The sequence below is a fragment of the Phyllobates terribilis genome, unplaced genomic scaffold (genome assembly GCF_046119375.1).
Source record: "Phyllobates terribilis strain yellow unplaced genomic scaffold, ASM4611937v1 Scaffold_9__5_contigs__length_417890890, whole genome shotgun sequence".
NCBI lineage: Eukaryota > Metazoa > Chordata > Amphibia > Anura > Dendrobatidae > Phyllobates > Phyllobates terribilis.
In genome coordinates, this window is record NW_027362769.1 from 346,208,904 (window position 1) to 346,222,672 (window position 13,769).

The 13,769-nt window shown below is 37.5% G+C and overlaps 1 protein-coding gene across 3 annotated transcripts in view; it reads left to right on the forward strand.

The window, feature by feature from the left end:
- Positions 1-10,369, forward strand: part of UNKL (unk like zinc finger) — a 79,165-nt gene extending 68,796 nt beyond the window's left edge. For all 3 annotated transcript variants that reach the window (XM_073648084.1, XM_073648085.1, XM_073648086.1), the window contains one exon: positions 1,668-10,369. In XM_073648084.1, the coding sequence (XP_073504185.1) occupies positions 1,668-1,823 (156 nt within the window). In that variant the 3' untranslated portion in view covers positions 1,824-10,369. The remainder of the gene's footprint in view (positions 1-1,667) is intronic.
- Positions 10,370-13,769: the final 3,400 nt, after the last annotated feature.

Below are 13,769 nucleotides of genomic sequence, written 5' to 3' on the forward strand. Positions count from 1 at the left end.
GACCTTCTTTCTCAGCGTCCGGTTCTCCATCCTCAGGCATCAAACTTATACCTGACAGCCTGGAATTTGAGAGGGCTCGTCTGAAGGACAAAGGTTTTTCCCCAAATCTTATCACCACACTACTCACTACTTCAAAGTAGGAAACCCGTGACCACCAAACTTTACAGGAAAACCTGGAGGAAATTCCTTTCAGTCTCAGGTTCCAGGCTAGGAGGGGGGAGGTTCCATTAACAGCTATCCTGGAATTTTTACAGAGGGGTTTGGAACAGGGTTTGGCCACAAGTACCTTAAAAGTCCAAATTGCGGCCCTGGGAGCCCTCTACAGTTTCGATCTGGCTAGGGATAGATGGGTATCTAGGCCCTTTCAGCTTTAACTAAGGCCCCTTTTGTACCTCTGTCAGAAGCGTCTCTAAAAATTCTATCCCTCAAAACAGCGCTCTTAGTAGCTCTCACATCCGCATGTAGGGTTAGTGATATTCAGGCCCTATCTGCAGGGCCCCCCTTCACACAAGTCTTGGAGGATAGGGTTACTCTGAGAACTGACCCTGCCTACCTGCCAAAAGTGGCGTCAAGATTCCACAGGTCGCAGGAAATCACCCTCCCTTCTTTCTGCCCCAACCCTAGGAACACGAAAGAGAGAGTCTTGCATACACTAGACGTCACAAGGTGCCTAATCCGTTACCTAGAGGCGACACGAGTGTAGGGAGGATAGTTCTCTTTGTTTGCTTTCAGGGCCCTCGTAAGGGGAAGAAAGCTTCCAAGGGCACCTGGCCAGATGGCTAAGGGAGGCCATCACACTATTGTACGCCTTACACGGGGAAGCTGCCCCGGAGAAACTGAAGGCCCACTCAACAAGAGCGGTGGCAGCCTCCTGGGCGGAGAAGGCCGGTGCTACAATAGAGGAGATATGTAGAGCGGCAACCTGGTCTTCCCCCTCTACCGGCTAGACTTAACCTCTTCTTCAGACCTTACTTTCGGGAGAAGGCTTCTGAAAGCTGTGGTCCCCCCCCCCTAATGAGTCACATCTCTGTAATTCTCTCCGTGGTGCCGTCATGGGGGAAGGAGAAAGACGTAGTTACTTACCTGTAACGGTATTTCTCAGAGCTCATGACGGCACCCGTACGTTCCCTCTCTTCACGTGTGGGTGCACATACTTATTAGTTGCCTGTTTGAAGCCACGTGGTGTTTCTGATAAGTTCTTAAAATGTAAAATTTTGTGTTACTAACCTGGTAGTCCTCTCTGTGCTCTGTAAACAACTGTTGCGGGAGAGAGGTGCCGCCCTTTTATCTGTAGGTTTCCTGTCCTTGAAGGGCGGATCCCATCTCTCCGTGGTGCCGTCATGGGCTCTGAGAAATCCCTTTACCGGTAAGTAACTACGTCTTTTGGGTAGAAGCGGGGAATTTAAATCGTAAACCACAATATAAAGTGGCGTAAATTTTATGCTACAGATGCTGTATACTGTGCCTGCATCCAGCTGAAAAGGACATTGGCAATTAGCATAATTAAGGACACGCCCAGAAATGCTGATTGGCTGAGAGTATCTGTGACTCACACGGTTATTCTCCCAAATGTCTTTTTCAGTTGAATACCATAAGGCTTTTTTTAAAAAAAATTTTTTTTTTTTGTTTCTTCTGAAAAAGTTAATGCTCTTTTCTTCCTCCTCCAGTTGATATTCCAGCTCCACTCTCAGAAGTGTGTTGTATGTCGTGAAAATGACAGAAGTATAGTCCTGCAGCCCTGCCAACATTATGTATTATGTGAACAATGCGCCTCTAGCAAACCGGAATGTCCTTACTGTAAGACCAAAAGAATGAAATGGTGATGGGCTTTCCAAAATAGCGGGGTTTTTTTACCTATCCACCGGGGAAATCCATCTGCAACGTGTAATCAGACGAAATAATGCGTTATGTGTTTTAGCATTTGATATATCAGTTAGAAAATAACTCAAAAGTTAAAAAAAAAAAAAATTTATTCAAAGTGTATCTTGTACCAGTAATAGACTGATCTCTAACCACAAAGGGCACCAAGGATGATTGGAAGAATTGCTAATCGTAGGGATTGACGGAATCCTTTGTGGTTTCTTCTCGGAATGCGGAATGAATTCTGATTTCAGGGTTCTAGTCGAGGGCAAATACAATGCTGATATACCCTTTAATTAAATCAAACAGGACTTTTTTAGAGGAATCTTCACAAGGCAGCTGACCAGACATATCAGTTAAAGCTAACTCTTGGGGTGATCTCTTGGCATTTTTCTCAAAAAAAAAATAACAGGCCCGCTTTTGCGTGGGATCACCCGTAAGATCGAACACGATGTGAATTTTACCCTTCCTCGAGAATTTTACTTCCCTTTTTAGTGTGAATGCGGTAAAAGTCAAATATGGATGACCGTTATCTTTACACTCGGTCTGTTCTGGATTGCTTGCCTTTTATATATAGAAAAAAAAAATGCAATTTTAGTATAAAATTTACAATAATCCAGTTTATTGAAATAAATTCTGTGAGCAAATATTTTAATGCAGAATAGGGTTTAACTAATTGTGAACCCTTGAGGTTCTAAAAAAAAAAAAATTTAAATAAAATGTGTTTATTTATATAAATATATATATATATTGGTGCTTCATGTGACAGCATTGTTGAACATACAACTTGTGAGCTTGGAATCAGTCTAGCACTATTTTTACTAGGTTATTTTGAAGAAGTTTAATTCTTGTTAAAAGCACTTTGTTAACCAGGGATTATGTTTAGAGGTTATTATATAAATTGCTTTAAGCTGCTTTGTAGAATTTATATATATATATATATATATATATATATATATATATATATATATATATATATATATATATATATATAAAATTTAATATGCGATAATATTGAGCTTTTTTTTTTTCTCGTGTGTACTGTGAACTGAAAGGAAATATTTCACGTCAGTTTATTACTGTTAAAAGAAAATTAGTGTAGTAAATTTATTGTTTTTCCTATGCTGAATTTAGTACTTTTATGAAATGAACAATACTGAATAGTTAACAGTATATAGCTTAGAATTTTTACGATTTTCAGGTAAGTGCAAACTAATAGTATTTATAATTATAACCAGCAAATGGATGGATCCGAAGAAGGCACATAATTTTTACAGTTGTTGTAAGCATGTAGAAAATCATTCTATTGAAGGAACCATAATTTTTCTTTTTTTTTTTTTTCCTTAAAATTTATCGCAATTTTATTGATTTTTTTTCTGTACTTTTTTCTATTTTTTTTTCTTAATTCTGTGTATCAATCTTAACCTCATGATATCGTTCATTTATAAGCTTTTTAGAGATGTGAAATGAGGTCACATAGCCACTTTTATCAAGTGCCTATACCTTACAGCAGCTAAAAGAAAAAACAAAAATTACGTTCTTTATCCATGTGTTTTGCAAACTTATTTTTCTCTCTCCGTTTTTTAGACCATTTTTTTTTCTGGGGATGCTTGAATAATTGGGAATTGTAAAGTAAATTTTGCTCGTTAACCTATTCATAAAGTAGGCAAGAAATCAAAAATCAACAGACGAGAAACAGTAAAACTAGGACGTAGATATTGAACTCTGCATTGGTGCTCTTCTGAATTTCTTTAATCCTGGAACCCCCCACTCTTTTTCCATTTTTCTATTTCTGCCGTAAAGAAAAAAAAAAATGACTTGGTACCATATCTAGAATAAAAGGGGAATTGTTCATGAAACTTTAACTGATAAATATTCTTTTATTGCTGTTTTAAAATAAATATATTATTATAAAAATTTCATCCTACAGAATTGCCAAATATGCATGACTCACTGATTCGTAAAAATAGAACCTTTCTTTAAAGAAAAATTATCTAAAAATTACAATAAAAAATATATATATATTTATTATACCGTATATTATAAAATATATATATATATATATATATATATATATATATATATATATATATATATATATATATATATATATATATATATATATAATTTTCATAATCTGGCAAATTATAGCTAACCCACGTCTATACCTCATGTTGGCTTTAACTGCTTTGGTACTGTTTTATAGTAGCTTAATCCAAGATCCCTACATTTTTTTTTTTATCGTGACTATGATATATTTGTAGTTACTAGATAAGCTAGGTGTGGCGGTGGGGAGGGCATGTAAAAGGAAAAAAAAATGCTTTTTTTTTTTGTTAATTTTTGAGTAAATCTCTGAAAAATGTCACCAGTTAAAGTTTCATGACTCCTTTTAAAACTCAAATGAAATTTCAAATTTGTAATTTTTTTTTCAAATTATTAGTATTTTTCTTTCTTTGGGCTTTTATTTGGGATTGATGGTTTGGAAAATGCACTTCAGGACTATATAAAATACTGTATTATAACACTGTATCTAGTTACAATTTATCGAATGAGCTGTTTTTGTATGTAATACAAGCTGTGCTTTTTTTTTTTTTTCCTCCTCCTGTTTGAAAGTAATTGAAAAAAAAAAAAAAAAGTAACACAAATCCTGAATTGTAAATGACCAACTACTGTGTTGCATTATGTATGTATTTCAGCTATCACATTTTGAGAAATTCATTTATAATGCCAGCAAATATGTGGCAAAAAAAAAATAACTTTTTTAGCTTTCATTCGATGATCATTCTATACAATTGTCTAAAACTTTTGTGGGGTGTAAAAAAATAAATAGTATACAAATAATAAATAATAAAAAAATGTACAACTCATAATAAACCTTTGATAAACTATGCATTTGAACCCAATGTTTAGAAAAAACAAAAACAAACAAACCTCAATGTGGCTTTCTTTATAGCAGTTACATGCCACAATTTGCTGTGTGTTATGAATGGGCTTCTTTTGTATTAATATTGTTTTTGTGGAGAAAAACGGTTGTTTGTTTTTTTTCTCCTCCTGTTCTGTGTAGTCTTTTGCCAAAGACATTTGACGATTAGCATTTTGATAGGCAGAACAAATTTGTGCAAAGTGACTTTTTTTCGTTTCTTTTGTTTGTTTGTTTTTTTTTAACGGTGACCAAATTAGAAATGTTGATGTAAGAAATGTATTTTTATTTTTTTTTTACAATTCTTGATACTTGCTACTTCTTTTAGAAAGTAGGCGCTAATTATTGGACACGTGGAATGACATTCTCTTGCTGTATAGTTTAAGATGTATCAGATATTACGTAGCATTTCTTTTAATTTAATCTTTTTTGCTTTTTTTTATTATGTAATGAAATGAGACAATTATTTAAACGAAAAAGTGGCCATATGCATTAATTTCATTTTCTTATTGTAACTTTTAGAAGTATTGATTTGTGGTATAGTCAATATATTTAGTTTTTTTATATAGTTTTTATGCTTATTATGCACTTGGGAAAAACCTACCAGAATTATGGTACTTTTCTTTGGTCTTAACTTTTTTTTATTGTTTTTATCATTTTTAAATATATAGTTTCTTTTTACTAGATTTTTTTTTTTTTTTTTTTTTTTTTTTTTTTAGAATATTGGAAAAGTAGCCCTGCTATGAATACGTTTTGCCTCTTTCGACATACAGTAGGCATAAGCACAACATACAGTGGCAAAAGTGTGTGCAGGGAGATGTCCCTCTTCTCTCCGTACATAAGTGCATGATTTCAGCTTGCTGTGAGGATTGACAGCAGTCACGGACTAGTCTGCTATTCCCAGGCAAGGAGACCAGGAAATATTAAAAAGGGTTGTCAACTACTTGGACAACTCATTCTCAATCATTGTTTACCCCCAGTAAAAATACAAAACCTATACTCCTCTCCGGTGCCGGCGTCATTACAGCGATTTTAGCACTGGCTCTCAATGCAGCCAATCAGTGCTGGCGTCACTCTCCTCTCCTTCTGACATGATTGACATCCTGAGGAATGTAGCCGCAGCTCTCACTTCCTCCAGATGTCTGATTTTTTTCCTAAGGAGAGTTAAGCCAGCACTGATTTGGCCTCAGCGATTGAGTGACATTATTATGTCACGCAAGCCCCGGGGGAGCTAGTTTCCAAACTGTAGGGAAATTTATAAAATACAGAAATACGCTTTATTCACTGCTTGAATCTCCCACTGGTCCTCCAGTAAAAAGGATGTCCCGTCCATTAATCATATAATTGCTGCTGCTTCGGTAGGATTGGTGGAGATTAGAGGGACTGGGTTTTAAGACCAGCAGAACAAACCAGTGATCCCTGTAACTATGGTTAGGAACTGTGGAGGGGAAAAAATAAATCCAGAAGGGATTTAATTTACATACAAAAGCCCATAATCTCCAAAAATAGACAATAATATCATTGTTTCTCTTTGCTAGAATATTGTAAACTATTAGTTTTGGCGGTTCCTCTGATGGCAGCTTTATACTATCCATATGTATTATTTCACCACTATATACTACTACTAACCTGATTAGATTGTTCTGCATTATTGCATGGAGTAGAGTTTTATTAAAAGGAATATCTCTTCATGAATACTATAGGCGACATATACTAGCGGTTTATATTGTAGCAAGGCTCTTATACATTACACATAGGTACTTTATCCCGCCTGATATCTCACTTTTCTCATAGCTGAATCCCACCCCCACCATCCCCCCACACACACTTTTTGGCTCTAAGGCTTGTTCACATGCGATTTGTTTCTTCACTTGACTGCAACAATTAGATGTAATGTAGCGTACAGCCGGACGGTCTGGTTCTACTAATCAAGTATAGTAGACTATACTTGGTCGAGCGCTTCTGTGTTCTCAATGAAATTCCATCACCGGATATTTTGGGCAACTGCTTTTCTCTGGGAGAACAAGGTTCGGCACACTAAAATGGGACATGCCAAATTGACATCTTCCCTGATGATTAGTTGTCCAGGGTTCCCATAAAAATTAGACTGCCGATATCTGGAAGGGGTGGGGTGTTAAGCCAAGATTATTCTGCGTATGTGAGACCTAGGACCTAATATTGGTTGGTTCTTTAGATCTTCAGTAAACTAAAGACCCCATTATAGCCGATTGCTCCTGTGTTCTCCTGTTGGGGATTATCTCCCGGAGAACAAGTGGCAGTGTCTACATGGTTGGAGCCTTCGGGAGGCCACCATACACATTAGACTGTCGCCTATATCGGCACCTTAGCACCTGTACTACTTCCCGTTGAAACCTATTTAGACGGCCTGATAACGAATCTAGAACGAGCATTCGCTCCAATGTTCTTTGGCCGATTATCAGCCAGTGAACTAGCTTAACTCTTTTTCGTCGAGCGATTGGATCGTTTATACGGTCATAAAAATTATCGGCAGCACATCGGCCCATATAAACATGATGGAGCAATTGCATTACTGATCCCTATGATATTTTTGTCGAAACAGGCCAGTAAACAACTTGTATATAAATGATCGGCACTCGTTGACCGGCATTTCTGCAGCTCAAATGTGAACAGGTTCTAACGATTGTTAAGGCACTTATATTGTAGCCTGAAACTTTTTTACGTTACATCTGTTTCTGGAAAACCTTCCGACTTTTTGTTTAGTTTTTTAGGTGGTTCTCAGTCTGTGGTCCATAATCACCTTTAATATATTTGACGGTTTTAATAAGTCCATGCTCTTAAGGTAAATGTTGAAGGGTTGGATTGTGAGAATAGCGGAGCCCAGGCTGTGTAGGACGCGTCTATCTGTTCCCTGTGGATTGTGTTGTCTCATGGCTGGATGGAAGAACTGGATATTGGGTTCCTGTGTGTTTTTATTATTGGGTGTGCTATTTTATATTTCTGTTGGTAGATGCCTCTTTATCTAGTACAGCGGCAATCTAGAAGTATCTCTTACATGGCTTGGTGGCATTACTGTATTGGCTTAGTACTTCTAGGCTTGCTGTATACCATAGTAGTCTTGTTTATTGGCAGGGTTTTCATATTTACGATAAAGAAATTACAAAATAAAATGTTAATTATTTGAATAAATACTGTACTTCATTTAGTGGATAGTTTTAATAAATGCTATGATCGAATCCTCAGCGTAGATCAAGAGTTAATAGTAACATTTTGACTGCCTGCAGCCACCACTAGAGGGAGCTTACCGTATAACTGATTATACATTGAACTCCATAATAAAACCGTATGCAGTGAGCTCCCCACTTTCCTGATGGTAATTACCTCTATGTCCAATTCTGGACTGTTTTCTGCTTCTTTCCTTCCTTAAAAAAAACCCCACGGCTTTCATTGCACCATTTTTGTAGACCCAGCTCTGTATCCACAGCATAAATCTAGACTTTAAAAGGGGTCGTCTCTATATCAATAGGGTTAAAATGACAAGTTCTTGTAAAAATTGCGCAATTTTGGAATTTTAATTTTATTAGCAATCCTCTTTCTCCTCAATCAAGGGATTTTTAGTCTGATTTAATTCTCAATGTCTAGGTCACAGACTACCGCTCGAGATCTAATAGCCTGGCCGAGCGAGCGCAGTGCTTACAAACGCTTTATAATACAGCTTGTAAGCCCTGATCTAAAGATGGCCGGATTGCAGGTTGGTGTAATCTGGGCAGCTTTAGTGTCCATACGCTGCTTCGAGGCTGCTGCAATATCAGATATCGGTATATTTGAAGCCTTTGTCACTCCAGCTCTACTCCTTCCTGCTGCTTGACTGACTGCTCCTTTGCTTGAAGTCACACAGCATGGAGGCTGTCAGTCAAGCAGCAGGAGGAGGGCGGTGCATGGTGGGGAATAGAGCTGGAGTGACACAGGCTTCAAATCTACAACGTCAGTTAAAACTCTGATTTCTCAGTAATGGGGGAACGCACTGGCCATGTAAAGGTATTGCTGGACTTGCCTTTCAAAGAGCTACATGCACATATAAATAGTTTTGGGAGTAAAATCTTGCTGACAGATTCTCCTTTAAGTAATGTTATGTCCGCCTGCAGTCACCTCTAGGGGGGAGCTCACGTCTTACTGTTTTATTATTGGATTCAATGTTTAATCAGTATACAGTAATCTCCCTCTAGTGGTGACTGCAGACAGTCAAAAAGTTACTTTTTAACTCTTGATCTATACTGAGAATTCAAAGCTTTGTATCTGAAAAATGAAAGTCGCCACAGGATTTTGGGTTTTCACTTTAATTTCAGTATAACCAGAAATATCTAGCACTGTAGCAGATATTTGCATTAGCTGTCAAGAATATAATGAACGGGGAACATATTAATACATGCTTTGTCCCCAGGGTCTGAAGTGCTTAGGGGGAGAGGACTGTTAACTAGTGTAATAAAAGGCACAGCCATGGGTCCATGACCGCCCCAGATAAAAGGCACTGCCATGGGTTCGTAACCACCCCAGGTGCTATTAACCAGCATGCAATAGTGTTTTGTTGGGGTTTTTTTTTGGCATTATATCAGTTATCTTTTTTTTCCATGTTTAGCATTATCCTTTTTTAAAGAATAAGTGACAGACCAAAGAAATGTACCAAAATGTGAATCAGTCTGAATGAGCAGCTTGTGAGGTTCTTAGTTTTTTATCTTGTAGTTGAAGCCTTGAGCCCTTACATTTTTATCTGAGCGCTCTGCACCAGTTACCTATGGTGGGCTCAGTGTGTGCAGTTTCTTCCACTTGTTTTGAAGAACCTTTCCTTGCTCTGTAACCCTTAATTTTATTGACAAGTTTGATTCTAAAATTCAGATACATTGATACTAGGTGGATTGTTGTGTTCTGGCCATAGGTATTTCACATGGTGTATGCAATTAATGAATAAATGCACTATGAGAAATGCATCAAATTCTTCTTGATTTTACAGTAAATGACAATATTCACAATCTGCAATGACGTTTGACTAAATGTAAGAGGACTGATCACATATTGCAATACAATAGCACAATGCTGCATTATATAGCACAATTGTATCCTGCAGGATGCGTTTATAGGTCTGTCCCATTTTTGTTAAGGAGTTGAAAAAAATAATTTATTTTAAATTCGGTAACGGCGCCCCTCCTGTCCATGGTCTGCGACTGGTATTGCAGCTAAACCCCATTCACTGAAAGGCTGCTATTACAGCTCATCAGCATTTAAGTTCCCTAATACACATTCGGTGATAATTACCTTAACCCGCTGATCATCTGATATTTTTGGGGGTCTCCAGACTTTCTCCATCTTTCACGACATAATTTGTCAGGGATCAGAAAGTTGGAATTTTATCAGCCAATCATTTTGCTTTCAGGTGAGAAAAGCCGCTGCCAGAGGAGTCGGTCAGCGGCTTTTACCTCTCTCCCCACTGAAAATGCGGGAGCATTTGGCTGAGTGCTATACTTCGGTGTATGAAGATGTTGGGAGAGAGAGATGATTATTTTTTTCTTTCAGTTGCTTATTACTATTATTAATAAAAAAAAAAAAAAAAAAAAAGCACCAAAAAAACGCTGCGTGTGAACATAGCCTTAGGCTGTATGTCACAGTCCACAATTCATGGACTGACCACGGGTCTCCTGGCACAAAGTTACTTGCAGAAGCAAGACGGACGGGGAAATATGACCGCTATATGGTTGTGTGTACTAGTGCTAAGTGCAACATTGTGCTGTATTGCTGAGCATGTGACAGATCCTCGTACTTAGAGATTTCGTAGATTTATGTGGATGTTGCCGTGTACAGCGGTGACTCGGGATGAGCAGATCCTTTTGTTTTTTTGTTTTTTTTTACAGACTTTGGAGGGTTACGATGGATTTCAGCTGCATATTGTAGTTTTATTTGTTTTTCTTTATTTCAGACCATATCGTTTTGGGTTATTATCTCTTTATCTAAACTTTAGTGTTTAAATATTAGTAATATTGTTACAGTATATTTGTGTAACTGTGGTCAGTATAAGACCTTAAATATTATTCTAGAATTTACATGTATTAATTTATGGAAGCTAATCTGACTTGCTTGTATCAAACAAAAAACCTGGTCTTGTGAATGGGATTGTCTTTTTTTTTTTTTTCTTTTCTTCTGATGATAAAGAAGGTATTATTTATAATTGCATAATCATTTTACTTCTAGTGAATCGTTTCAAATTGTTAACACTTGTTTTTGAGAAAAAAAAAAACTTTTACACTATAGCATTTATGCAATGGTTTACAAAATTCATGGAATTATTTTTATTATCAATATGGGAATTAAAATAATAATTTTTGATCTTTAATGGTTGTGCTGGTTTTCTTTTAACCTTTTCCCAACGTAGACAGTTTTCACTTCGCTAAAATGTTTCAATTCTGACCAGTGGTAATAACTGTGGAACGCTTCTGCGTATAAAGGAGAATCTGAGATTTGTGTTTTTGTGACACATTGTACTTTATATACAGATACTGGGCACTCCAGAATGTAGATAAATCAGATTTTTATTTTTGTCAATCCAAAAATTAACAGTGATGTTTCGGTCACTAAGTGTGGACCTTCATCAGACAAAACAGTGTGTGTGTGTATATATGTATATATATATATAATATATATATATATATATATATATATAATATATATATATATATAATCTTGTATTTCATGTTAGTGTTAAATTCAGGTCAATATGATTTTGCTTTTAATTATATATATAAAAAAAAAAGTGAAACTTAATGAAAACTTAGAAAAAGAAAATCCTAATTTTCGAACTTTATGTATGACCTTTAAAGGGAATTTATCACCAGGCTTTTGCCAATTTGAGAACAGCATAATTTAGAGTCAGAGATCCTAATTCCAGTGATATGTCACTTACTTGTCTGCTTGCTGTAGTTTTGATCTCCTGCTGATAAATTATTGATTTTATTACTATCGGACTAGTAACTTTGCTGCCATGTAGTCCAACCACGCCCCCACCTCTGATTGGCAGCTTTCTGTGTACTCTGCGCATATGCTGAAATCAGCCAATCAGTGGTGTGGGTGGGGTTATACAGAGCTCAGCATTAGAGAACTGCTAGATCTGCAGTAGAGAAAACAGCGGTTTTATCAAAACTGCAGCAAGCAGCTCAGTAAGTGACACATCGCTGGAATAATGGTTTCTGTCCCTACATCATGCTGCTCTCAGGTGGGATAGCAAAAACCTTGGGACTGATTCCTTTTAAAACAGTTTTATACCGCACAAAAAGGTTACTAAATGACATTATTAGTAAAGGTTAATAAATGACCAATATATCGTTCAGCATCATTTCTGCAAAGGTTTTTTTTTGTTAGAATGCTGTAAAGTTGAGCAGCTATTTTACTTTTTAATTGAATTTCCTAAACCTATTTTTTAGGGTCCACTTCTCTTTTGAAGTGACTTTGAGGGGTTTCTGATATATAGGCTCCTCAAAAAAGATCCCACTTTTAAAAACTGCCCCCCCCCCCACCCACCCTCCAGGTATTCGAAACTTATTAATTTAGGAAGTTTGTTCTAACCCATCTGGTGCTTTAGCTCAAAATTGTTTTTCTTTTTCACAGGAGACAATTGTGCATTGTATTTGTTGTGAAATTTCTCCCAATTAAGCCGATACCCCATAGGTCACAACGTTGTTTTACAGCTTGATGAAGAGATCAAATCTGACCCCCCAGCTGCCAATCTCCCTCCCCTAAGGCAGGAACTGGATCGGTCATGTTCCTTTGAACTAGCCAGCCACATTACCCTCGTCAATAAATGGAGTCATTGTACTCTACATAGATGCCATGTCCACACATCAGTGCAGTTGCTGTTTTTCTATATAAAATGTGCTTCACTCATCATCCCCGGGTCCACCAGTGAGTCTGTGCCGTTGCTCCCAGTGTCTGGCTGATGCATGTCGACATCAAGGCAGCCAAAGTCAATCAGTGTCATTGAGCAGGGGCGTTCATTCTACACTGGCGGAGCCATTGAGGTCACTGATTGGCTGCCAAAGACTGGGAACAGGGGCAGGGACCTACCTATGGACCTGGGGATAGTGAGCATATCAGTTTTGTTTACACCGAATTGCACCAGAGAATGAAGATTTCCTAAAAAATAGGACAACTCCTTGAATTACTTGAGTTGTCCGCCTCCTAGTGGCAGCAGCCCTGACCCACAACCTCTGTTTTCTTCCAAATGAAGGTAAGAAGAAAAGGATTTCTGTGATTTAGACGGAAACCTCAATGTAAGTGCTTGCTCGGCCTAGAGCACTGTAAAAATGTAAACTGAGCCCTAGACCTCATTCACACGTCCTGAGGATACCGGTTACTGGTGTTATCAGTGTTGCGTGTCTGAGTGACATACGTATGTACATGTGCTTCATCCATATATGTGTGACACATACCGGAATAAAATGCCTTGCAGAAAATAATGATTTTCTTGGGTAGCTGTGGACTTGTGGCTGGGAAGGGTCCAATAACCATGGACCTTCCCAGCCTGATAATGAGCCCGCAGCTGTCTGCTTTACCTTGACTGGTTATCAAAGATAGGGCGGACCCCACGTTGTTATTCTCATTTATTTATTTGATTAATAGATAACATTGGGTCAACATACAAGGCGCTAAAGGGGGCCATTTTTTTTTATAATGTGTCCTGGTGTTGTGAAATTAGGTGTCTATCTCTACAGGGTCTTTGCAAACCTTTAACACATAAAAACGATTATTTTGTTGCAAAGCATTTAATTCCTGTAGATGTGACACAGACGGCACGCTGATGTCATCTGTGTGGTCCATATTTACACGGACCCAGAGACTTGTATGCGTCCGTGTCACATGTGCCGCGGGTCAAAAACAGACCTGTCCATGTGTGTGTCACACTGACACACGGTCCATGAGAAAACACGTGTGAACCCCATAGATTATAATGGGTGTAGGTGCCTGCAGT